Source organism: Salvia hispanica, chromosome 5, assembly GCF_029641045.1.
Source record: "Salvia hispanica isolate PSC_SH4W2 chromosome 5, Shi_PSC_v1, whole genome shotgun sequence".
Lineage (NCBI taxonomy): Eukaryota > Viridiplantae > Streptophyta > Magnoliopsida > Lamiales > Lamiaceae > Salvia > Salvia hispanica.
The window spans coordinates 1,435,869-1,447,910 of record NC_142696.1 but is presented as its reverse complement, the minus strand read 5'-3'; the positions used below and the strand labels follow the sequence as shown (position 1 = coordinate 1,447,910).

The window sequence follows — 12,042 nt, the reverse complement described above, 5'->3', positions numbered from 1 at the left end:
AAAATATGTTACTCCACAACATATTTAGACTTAATCTAATTTTGGTGGACATCCCAACATGGTAAAACTAGTTTATTTTTGTGGACGAAGGGAGTATTTCATAATTTGGCAAGGTATTTGATTTATATCCACACCATATATGATATATGTATGTATCATCATATATAATAGAGTATGATAACCGATAATGAAGGTGAAGGAGTGACCAATTGAGCGATGATGAAGTTGATCTAACTCCATAATAGCCCACGAGCCCCATCATCAAGGTGCACTAGCCCAATTCCAAGAGTTTCTGCATCGACGGGCTTCAATGCTCAAGGAACGCGCCTACATGCAACTCCAGCGAAATTTGATCGATTAAATTTGTACCTGTAATCGTTGAAGTTTACTTGTAGTTTTTTTTCTGCGTTTCTAAAATTATGTAAGTTTTAATAACGTGTTTTTAAATCTATGCTATTTTGCAATTTTATTGTACATTTGTTAACTTAAATACATGAAAATAAGTATAAAAAATAATACATCATCCTTCCAACATTAATTGCCACAAGTTGGACTCAGTTCAGATTTTATGATATGTAACCGAAAGTGGATGGAAAACTCAATGAAACGTGGATTTACTTTTTTTATATTAGTTTTATAATAAATTTGAGTGAAACGAGTTAGTGGAATACAAATTCTCCACTAAAAAAGTAGCACTCCCTCCGTTCGGTAGTTGAATCATTTTTTTTTCGGCACTTGTTTTAGAAAAATGATAATAAATAGTTAAAGTGGAGAAAAAATAAAGTAAGAGAGAGAATAATATAGATAAAACTCTTATCTACCTTATTATGTCACCTACTTAACTCATTTTCCATTTTAACTATTTATTAGTACTTTTTTGCAAAACGAGTGCAGAAAACGAAATGACTCAATTACAGTTGAACATAGGGAGTAAAAAATAAGGATAATAAGTATTGACAGATGAATAAAAAAAACTAATGACAAACAATGGCGGACATATAAAGTTGCCTTATTGTAGGTGTTGTGCCAGAAATTAAAAATACTGACATGGAAGAAGAAAAATATATTCAATCCACGAAAAATAGTTTCATTTTGCCATTTTAGAATGTCCATAAAAAAATAGTCTCATTTCTATAAAGGGAAACTTTCACTCTCATCTTTACCTTCCTTTTATCCATAACTCTCTTAATTTATCTACTTTTTCTTCTTTGCTCTTTTCTTTACGTACTTTTTCTCCTTCTCTCTTACTGTATCAAATTTCCGATTACAACTTGTGTCATTCCACAAATAAGACTATTTGTGTGGACCTGTGGTAGATTTTGAGGCTTATATTTGAGGTCGTATAGTGCATGCTCTAATACATTGCTCCTTTCATCCTTGCGTACAAGATTCATATTAGTAGTTTCTTGTTTAGATAAATTCAATTAAAAAAAATAAATTCAATTAAAAAAAATCAAATCACTTTATTCCGGCCAAATAAACAAACTCTTGTCATCTCGTGCAGGTGGATTAATAGTTGAATTACAATATTTTAATGAATATGATTACCTGTACTGTCTCAATTTAATAAGTTTTCAAAAGACTATCATGCATATTATGGATATGGAGTACTAATCTTTACTGGAGATGCCTTAAATACCAATTATTAAAAAAAAAAACAATTTTATTTCTTTTTCCTTCTGATTAACCTCAAAAAAGAACAATGCCCATTTGATTAACCTCAAAATCTAAATTTCCCAACCCAAATTTTTTCTCTCTTTACAAGTCTTTACAAGCTAAGCAATAACACTTTACAATAATCTCTCTCTCTCTCTCTAAATTGAGTCAAGCTTGAAGCACCTGACAATGCACAATGTGAGTCTTCAAACCACTTCTCCCAGCAATGGTAGACCACAGGTTGGTGAATAGGTTCCTAAAATGGCCCTTACTGGCTATGTTTTCCCATATCTGCGGGTTGCTCTCGACTCGTCTGTCCGGGTTCGCCACGTCCACCATGCTGATGCTCATGTTGTTCCGGATTATACACAGCTTCCCGTTGAGGGGCACGAGCGCTGCAGCCTCGAGGGCACGGGAGTTCCCGAGGTGGACCTTGCTGTCGATGAACCTGTTCCACGTGTCCGACCCCTCGTCGTACACCCTCAGCTTGCACCCGTCCCGGCAGTCCAGGGCGTACAGCTTCCCGTTCATCGAGATGCTCGGGTTGCGCCACCCTGCCACCATCCCATCGTTGATCGGGCTCCACGCGTTCGTCTCCGGGACGTACGCCTCGCTCAGCACCTCCCGGTGGGCCCCGAGCCCCTTCAGAAACCACTTCCCGTCGAACACGACCCCGATGAACGGCACCATCGCCGTGCTCATGTCGGCGATGAAGCTCCACCGGTTCCGATTCGGATCGTAAACCTCCGCCGATCGAAGAGTTCGTTGGATCCCTTCGCATTCCCCTCCGGCCACGTAGAGGCAGTTGTTGATGACGCACGACCCGAAGAAGTGGCGTCTCCGGAGCATATCCGGCGCGCGATGCCATTTGTTCGTCCGAGCGCTGTAGAAAATGACCCGTCTCATCGATCCCTTTAGCGGGTCTTTCCCGCCGAATAAGTACAGGTGGCAGCCGCTAAGCACGGCGCAGCCGAACCCAAGAGCCCCACTGTACTCGGGTGGAACGGGCGGGAGAGGCTGCCAGAGTTGGTAGGTAGGATCGAAAGCATGCCACGAGATTCGCCCATCGCGGTCCCGTTTCATCACGTATACCCATTCTTCTGCCATGCCAAGACTCTTCCTCAGAGAGTAGAAGAAGTTCCCGGCTAGGAGCTTGAACCACCGTTTGCAAACTAGACGGAGTTTATTGTGTTCGACACGAGGGACGCGAATCAGGCAAGCAATTGCAAGATCATCAGGCAGTCCTGGTAGAAGCGGTGGCTGCACCCTGTTCCTCTCCCGACGGGAGTTCTTTGTCTTGTGTGCACGAGGGTTGATATCCGGCTGAATGCACAGTTTAGAACCCGGGACAAATTTTCTCGCCCCGACAACTGTTTTTAAACCCGAATCCACCTTGCAGTAACATGATACAGAATCAACCTGCAAAACATTTCCAATCCACGAGAAGTTCAATTAGCATTAAGAACTCCATTTCACCAGACTACACGTACGATACCTAGGCTATTAGACTCGGTGGAAAAATCATATCTCCTATACATTATGCACCACAGCAGATGAACACTTCGAAAACAATCATAAATAGAGAGATACATCACCAGAAACATAAAAAGTTCTTTCACCAATTTTTGCAAACATCATATTCCAAGAATTCTAGTTTCTACTGCAAATTGCTCAAGGTGAAGGGATCACATGAGTAGAGCAGGTAGTGGTCTTAGATTAGAAGAGGAAGGATAGAGGCTTTACATTCTATCGAAATTTGACATTTCTTTTCTTATTCGGCTGATTGTCTTTAGCTAATGCCATAAACTCGGGCAAGAGCTGAAGATTCACACGACCAGTGAAACAGTTCCACTATTCACCATCAAGGATGACTGTAACCGAATTTGGGCAAAATATCTCAAGGAAGACAAAGATCCAACTACTACAGAAGTCCAGTTATTCTCAACACAAAAGCATCATAACTCTCAAACTCGTCGCCCTCTTTAACAAAAATCTCATCTTAAAGATGTCTTTTATTCAATACCTTGTCTCTAATGTGCACTTCAAGATTTAACAAACGTCCGAATGTGATTGATTTTCAATCATAAATCAAAGTTAGTTCCCTTGAGATATCACTCACATGGATCGACAAATTTAGCCATGAGTTAGGCATATGGTTCATTATTAAGCACACCTAACATATGTAACAGGAATTCCTCTATCTTTCAGCTCTAATCAAGAGACCGAAACTACCCTCTGTCAAGATTTTAAGCCACTCGGAGGTTCCTAACAAAGTCAATCCCTCCAAACCAGCCGTGTAAATGAAGCTTACATCAAGCTGTAAGTCTTATTCCTCTCCTCTACCTCTCAGTTCGAAACTACCCTACTTCAAGATTTCAAGCTATTCGGAGGTTCCTAATAAAGTCAATCCCTCCAAACCAATCGTGTAAACGAAGCTTACATCAAGCTGTTAGTCTGTGATAAGTTGCCTATATCTCCATTAAACATCATAGATTTCTTTGATTAAGTTATGGCTCACATACAAAAATTGCCACACCGTAAAATTTCAAGAATTAACACACACACACACATTTCAGACATGGAGAATGTACTATGCCAATCCATCTTATCTTGTAAGGAGTAAGAACAACTCTCAGAACCAAATTAATGATGAGCCAATTCAAACTGGTTAGAATTCATACTTTACAAAATTCAGGTGGGAATCTAGAAAAATCATCAAACCACAAACAACAATTGTAAAAATTCAGAAAAACGATCAACCCAACATAACACTCGACACCACAGAAAATCCATAAAAATCCAATCTTGAGACAGTACACTACCAAGAATTCCATCTGGGCATCACCAGAAACACATGAAAGTGAAGCCAAAAAGCTAAAAAATGTAAAAAAAAAAAAAAAAAAAGATTGTGTTAGGCTCACCAGTGGAGGTTGAACTCTGAAAACCCTTTGCCCATTAGGAGATCTCTCAACCGTTTGCTCCATAGACATATATCAAGAATGCAGTCTCATATACATATGAATGAAAAAGACACCTCTTTTCTCCAAGAATCTCAGATCAAGAACCAAAATCTTGAAAGTCTGAACAACTCAGCAGCTGGTGAGAATGAACCAACCACCAAACATATGGAGATGGGAAAAAAAAAGGGGGAAAGAATCACTCAAGCCCTAAAATCAACCCCTTTTCACTCAAGGGCCCCCCCTTCCGAGCTCTGCAAATGCAAACAAGAAAACCAAACAGCAAAATTCACACAAAACAGCAAAATTGAAGCTTTGGAGTTGGGACTATTTTTAGGGCATCTATCTCTCTAGACAACACAAGTACACAAGTAGCTGACATATACATACACAACAACAACACTGTGGTGTTTCGCTTCTATGACCGAGTAGACTCAAAAGGCTAAAACGGAGATTACAGCTGGACCCATTGTCTCTAGTGTCAACACAAGGGGGTTTACTTTGCAGATTTTGTTGTTATTTTACATTTTAATACTCACCTAAGATGTTGTGCACTGTAATAATCTCAATCTCAAGGGGGGAGAGAAATTTTAATTTCATACTGCAGCTGCAGACAAGAAAGTTGTTCAGATTTTTCAATCTAAGCATTAAATTTAACGGGCCAAGTGTGTGTGTGTTTGTGTGTGGAAGAGAGAGAGAGAGAGAGGTGGGAATGCGTTTTGTTTTTCTTCTTCTCATTACTTCATTTTCTATCCTTACTCCCTCCGTCCCAGATAATTTGGACACTTTGAGCCTAACACGGATTTTAAGAAATCTAATGGAAAGTGAGTTGAAAAAGTTAGTGGGATGTGAGTCCTACTTTTAAAGTATTAGTTTCATAATAAAATGTGAGTAGGAATGAGTTAGTGGAATATAGGGTCCACTACTAAAAATGATAAAAGTGAAGTGGGAGAAATTATGTGGGACGACCCGAAATGGAATATTGGGTCGAATTATTTGGAACGGATGGAGTATTTAATAAAAACACATTTGTTGATGCATATAATTTATAAGATTAGGTTGGAATATACACTTTACATTGAAGAATTTGTGTTGTCATTAATCTCGTGTTTAATTTACACTCAGGTGAATATCTTGGAATATAGAAAACACATGGGTACTTTTACATATGTAAGCCACAGTAAAATTATTTATTTCATCATTAAAATTTTAATTTGTTTTATATATATTGAAAGACTAATATTCATATTGTTAACTAACCTCTTCGTAAAGGCAACATCATTAATATGAAAGAGACCACCCCTCCTCCACCTTCAACATATCTACCTACATAAATGCACCTACTATACAAATTTGAAAGAAAAAAAAGGTGGTTTTCTCAATGGTTTTGAAGCTTTTTTTAGTAAATAAAAAAAGGAAAAGAGATGAGAGTGGAAGGAAAATGAAATCCCAATATTTATACATTTCATGTACATTAGAAAAAGGTTTTGTTGGTGCAAGAGGTGGGCCAATTCTATGTGACTTAATTATGCCGGCAATATAATTCGCTATTTAATAAACATTTAAATTTATTACCATAAAAAAAATCACTGAAATGTTGGAAAGTTGGAATTATCTTCAATAAGTAATCTCTTTGACTTTGGCTTATGATTAATTTCCCTTTCAAGTTGGTTTATTAGTTATTGGTCTCGGTTATACAGTACATGGTAGTTCATACTATAAAATATTGGTCTTTCCTTATCTAATGCTACCTTTTTATAGCTAATTTGCAAATGCTTCACTATTTTAATCTTGAATATCTGATTTTGTATATATTTAACCACAATTTTTGGGCATAATTGATCTTGTAGGGACGAACTGCCTTATCTTTGTATATACTCCAAATATTCCAACAAAGTGAAAAGGAAGTTACTATATAATGAAATAGAAATATTAATGGAAGTTACAAGATACATATGTTTAGATTGATTGATTTTTGTGCAGGTTGTATTGAACAAAAATAGGTTTTTTAATACTTTTGCCAAGGTACATAATCGAGATCAAACAAATTTAACAGTATTACTATTTTCAATGAGAATATTTTTTGAGCATTATAGATTTGAGGATGATTATAAAATTAAGGTAATAAATAATCACGGGTCCAATTATATAACTAAACATTTGATATTTTTATCAGTTATCACTCGAAGGATAGATTCAAAAGGTTTAATAGTAGAAGTAAGCAAAAAATCAAGAAATTGCACTTAACTCTTTTGGCTACTTTTGGAAGGTCAAAGGTTATACTTTATCTTCCCAACCAAATCATACGCCCACTAATTCTAAGTATCATTACCCTTGACTCACTCTTAACACACACAAACACACACATATTAGGTGTAGTTGTGTGTATATGACGATAGTAGTCCAACCACTCCATATTTTCATCACTATTTTTTGGCTTGTATCACAATCCTTCAATCCTTACGTCTCAGAGTCAAGGATCGACCGACCCTACTGCCGGTCTGTGAGAATCGAAAAACTTAATTAGATTCGATCCATGGAGCTGTCACCATCTCTAAAATGCGATAATTCTGCTCTAACCATTTGAGTTTGAGGTTTACTATTGTTCAGTGACAAACTGTCCAATAGTAGGGACGACCTTCGTCGTTGTGTTCGATCCCACAAGTTTCGTTGCTTGGATCACTATTCACGATTTGTGTGCGTGTGTGTGAGAGAGGAAATTATATTATGGAGAAATATAGTTGTTTATATTTGCATACAAAACGGTGTGACAAAGCAATAATTCCACAAAGATGTTTTTTTTGAATTCCACAAAGAAGTTAATTTCAAGATGATTTAAGAGATGACGCAAACATCCCACTACCTTTTTTCTTTTTAATAATTATATTCGATCAGTACACACAGAAAATACGCGTAAGTCAGTCAAAATTGATGATACAGCAACATTTATTTAATTTTTATGATACAAATATTCAGAAAAATCAATGTAAATACTAAAATCCTCACCATTAATTGGCAAGCCTTCTAGAGCCACAGGAAGCTTAAAGCATTGACCTATTGACATATTTGCAACTAATCCACCTGCATTTAAAATGCAATGAAACGCAAAACCTGTCTTAATCAAAGAAATTAAAATTAGATATTTTTAAAGAAAATAGATGTTTATAAAAAAATAAATCCAATTAATAAACGCCAACACCACTCAATACAAAGTCAAGACCACACATTTATATTTCAAGATTCGGCATCATTCAACCAAAGCAATAACTAATCTTTGTCTTTTCCTACAGAGCTAAATCACATGTTATGTGAGAGAGAGATGTAAGAAAAATTCTGTACAAACTGCTCATAAATTTCAGTAGTGTTTCAAATATTAGAATTAATAAGCCTAACATGTACAAACTACTAGTACAATAATTCAAACTGAAAACTAAGCAATGAGTTAGCAATGTAAAACGATAGGAGAGAATCGAGCAGATAAACGTAACATTTTTATTTTGCCGTATCTTACTAATGTAACCACATCACGGCCTAACATGAGAAGCAACGTTACCCACGAGTCCACGACTGATCTTGCCATCATGTCTAAAGGCTGTGTAATTCTGGAGGGTTCTTAATTTCTTATGCGGATTATGTCTTTACCATAGGGCCTCGGAAGAGGATTACCCTTGTCCATTTCGGTTTATTTTTCTACTTCCTGTCGAATTTATGTTCGCATGCTTTGGGTGTTATGCTTCTTATGTGGACATATTAGTGAGTCCATTCGGTGGTACAGTCTTTCCCTCCGTACCACAAGCACATATGCAACTCTTTGGACAATCAAATGAGAACTTGAACCAACTCTCCCAACAGCCAGAAACAGTACATAACAGCTAGTGAATGTCAAATACATATGGCGGTTTCTGTTACATGCTGAGGAGACAGTTTCACACTAGTTGTTAAATTGAACCTATGAGTATTTTATAGCTGATATTTGTCAACAGTTTATTAGTACTCCATATTTTAGTAAAGATAACAAGGCCAGAAAAATATCCATTTCTAACCTAGATCAGTTGTCACAAATGTGGAATTCTCTATGTGAAAACATGCAAATCTTATAACTCTAATTGTCCACTCTGTTTCCAAAAGTTAATATAAGGTCAATGATGTATAACCAGTGTTATCAATCTCGTATGGCGGCTTATGGTGGTTCGCCTAAAAACCGCCATAGGGATATGGCGTATTAGTATGGCGGATATGGCGGTCAATAATTAAATAAATAAAATAATACTTATATATTTATACATAATTCAAAAATTGGAAAATAACAAAAATATAACATCTAAAACTCTTAACACAATTAATAAAGCATAAAATACAACTCTAACATCCATGTTTCTTGCATAATGCCCCATTCCTAAATGCAGTACACACGCAATGTGGTCAAATGGCGGATATGGCTGTGCTATGGCAGCGCCATGTTGCTATGGCATTTCCACCACAGAACGCCATGCCATAGCGCCATGGCGCCGCCATATCCGCTATTTGATAAAATTGTGTATAACACCTTCCTACTGCTCAAGTCTAACTTGGCACAGCTTAATACACCTGATATGTGTATCCTAATATAAACATATAGGCTACTCATGTAGTGTTCGAGTAGATTGTTCTGATGAATTCTAGAGAAATAAAACAGACCCGAATCTCCTTAGGGAAAGTTTCACTAAACAGCATTGTTTGTCTTACAAACAGCAGATGTCATGTCCATTTATTGCACAATTCTCCTCATTTGAGGTTCAAAATCCAAATCCATGTCCAACATTCTATATGCCTCGTCTAGTGCTAAATACCTTACCATTTGCAAAGAGACTCTTTCCCTTTCCAACAAATCCACGGCCAACCGTCCAGGAGTTGCAACTAGTATGTTGACACCTCTTCCAAGTTCACGGAGCTGTCCAGAACAACCAATCATTACATTCAGTCATAACTCATAAGGCAAAGCTAAATATTTTGGAAAGACTTATGCAATAACAACCAAGGGAAACAACAATAGTTGAGGAATGTTAGGAAAATGATATTTATTCAAATTCCAGCTTCATCATCCCTTCTACTGGTTCTACAGTTGTTTACAATCCGAATATTCACCTCTAGCTAATCCATATAAAAATTCATGTTAAATTTACTAATGAAGCAGCATGAAAGTGTTGGGAGAATCAGATAAGATGAGCTGTCAGCCATTTTTGTTTCTTGACATATTTATACACATAACGTTGCAGCAGAAACATGATATCAGCTCTGAGTATGGAAGATGCATCACCATTTGATTACAGATACCACGGAATGTAGCTTCTGTAATTCACTGATTATAAGATACAACACGACAAGGTATCTTTGCGAATTAAACTGTCACCACCAATATGGCATAATAAAGAAGGCGGCAAGCTTACAAACATGAAAATGCTATTGATAACAAAAACTCATTCAAATGGAGCTAATAACTTATATCCAATGCTTCTGATAAACCAAGTTACGGAAGATGCACACTCAAGTTTCAACAAACAACGGAAACTGCGTGTTTATGGGCGCACCACAACCCCGACACCAGTTTGGTAGAAAAACTTCCTAGCTTCTCCATAACCTGCAAGACCAGTCTGGACACACCACACACGCCATTAGATCCCCGAGCACAAAGTGATATCTATTATAGCATACCTCTCGTTTCAACCGGACTATCATCATAAGCATCATAAGTTATCGTGAAAAGGATTAGCCTCCCTTTCCCTCCACGATCCCAACCAATCCCTCAGTTATTCCGAGCACCAGCAGCAGCAACAACGGGGCAGAACGAAGGCCTATTCCTAAAATGTGGCGGAACATAACTTGTTCGAGCTAGACCACCATCAGAAGAAGCTTCATCGTTACAATCAGAACTGAGATTTCTTCTCCACACTATTTTTACAATCAGAATTCAAAAATTACTCCTGATTAGGAAGAGAGAATCACGCAGTAAAACGAATTGAAAATTAACCAGCAACAGAAAACCTCACATACACAAAACGAAAGTAAAAATTAATCAGCAACCGAAAACTTCTCAATCACACACACACACACACACATTTTCATCACTGCGCCAGAGAGAGGGAATCACGCGGCAAAACGAAATTAAAATTTATCAGCAACCGAAAACTTCTCAATCACACACACACACATACACATTCAGCATTGCAATCACTACGCTAGAGAAAGAGAGATTGAAACACGCAGCAAAACGAAAACCTAAATCAATCAGCAACAGATACTTCTCGATCACTTGCAATTGATTACATTCAGCATTGCAATCACTATATGCTAAACCAGGAAAAAACGTAAGCATCAAATTATCAGATTAAATCAAATTGTAGAAAGTTTAACTCTGTTTTTGCTGCGTTTCTTGATTGAAAAGTTTTAGTAAATCTACTAATATTTGAAAATTCAGTCACAATAGTAAATCTACTAATGTTTGATTGATATAGTAAATCTACTACTAAAATTTACACTTTCAAAATTGATAGAATAATGTAAGTAGTATACGGTTATATCTCCATTTAAAAACTACTCCATGATTAATTATCCATAAATTTGATAGTTTTTTTAATTGTCACGATCTTAGATTTAGAGAGAAATTATGATATACTCCCTTCCCTTCGTCCCGCTTTAGCAGTCCCATTGACTTTTCTGTCATCTTTTTGTAAAAATGATAAAAATAGTTAAAGTGGAGAAATGGTAAAGTAAGAGAGACAATAATATAGATAAGACTTTTTTCTATATTATTCTCTCTTAATTTACCATTTCTCATATTTTACTATTTTTATCATTTTTACAAAAAGAGGGCAGGAAAGTCAATGGAACTGTAAAACGGGACTGAGGGAGTAATATGATAGATGAAAATGAAATTATGAAAAGTTCTTCCAATTTCTTTACGTCTTTAATTTTACAGATGTGATCAATTTAGACACTAGCAGTCTAGCATGCATAATTTTTCGTAGCCAAATAATTACTCCCTCCGTCCCAGATAATTTAACCTAATATTCTATTTCGGGCCGTTCCACATAATTTGTCCCATTTCACTTTTATCATTTTTAGTAGTAGACCTCATATTCCACTAACTCATTCTTACCCACATTTTAATATAAACTAATACTTTAAAAGTAGGACTCACATTCCATCTACTTTTTCAACTCACTTTCCATTAGATTTCTTAAAATCCGTGCCGGGTCAAAATGTCGCAAATTATCTGGGACGGAGGGAGTAAAATATATTCAAACATATAGTCAACCATTTTCATAATTGTGAAATTAGTCATACATCAACCACTTTATAGTTTTCCATAAATTTGCATGATATTAATATCAAAAGTACAATTAAACTAGCATTAATCAAAATTAACTTATGTAAAAAATCATGGGTAATC

At 36.5% G+C, this 12,042-nt stretch overlaps 1 protein-coding gene across 1 annotated transcript; it reads right to left on the bottom strand.

The window, feature by feature from the left end:
• Positions 1 to 1,683: 1,683 nt before the first annotated feature.
• Positions 1,684 to 5,318, bottom strand: LOC125187081 (F-box/kelch-repeat protein At1g55270-like). The gene is made up of 3 exons (XM_048083594.2): positions 5,153 to 5,318; positions 4,578 to 4,867; positions 1,684 to 3,075 (listed from the first exon to the last, which is right to left on the bottom strand). Exons 2-3 carry the CDS (start codon positions 4,644 to 4,646, stop codon positions 1,825 to 1,827), a joined length of 1,320 nt encoding a protein of 439 aa, XP_047939551.1. The 5' UTR covers positions 4,647 to 4,867; positions 5,153 to 5,318; the 3' UTR covers positions 1,684 to 1,824.
• Between the last annotated feature and the right edge of the window lie 6,724 nt (positions 5,319 to 12,042).

Coding starts and splice junctions, on each gene's coding strand:
- LOC125187081 (XM_048083594.2), bottom strand. CDS start 4,646: ATGTCTATGGAGCAAACGGTTGAGAGATCTCCTAATGGGCAAAGGGTT. Junction 3,076..4,577: donor TCAGAGTTCAACCTCCACTG/GTGAGCCTAACA, acceptor AATGTTTTGCAG/GTTGATTCTGTATCATGTTA.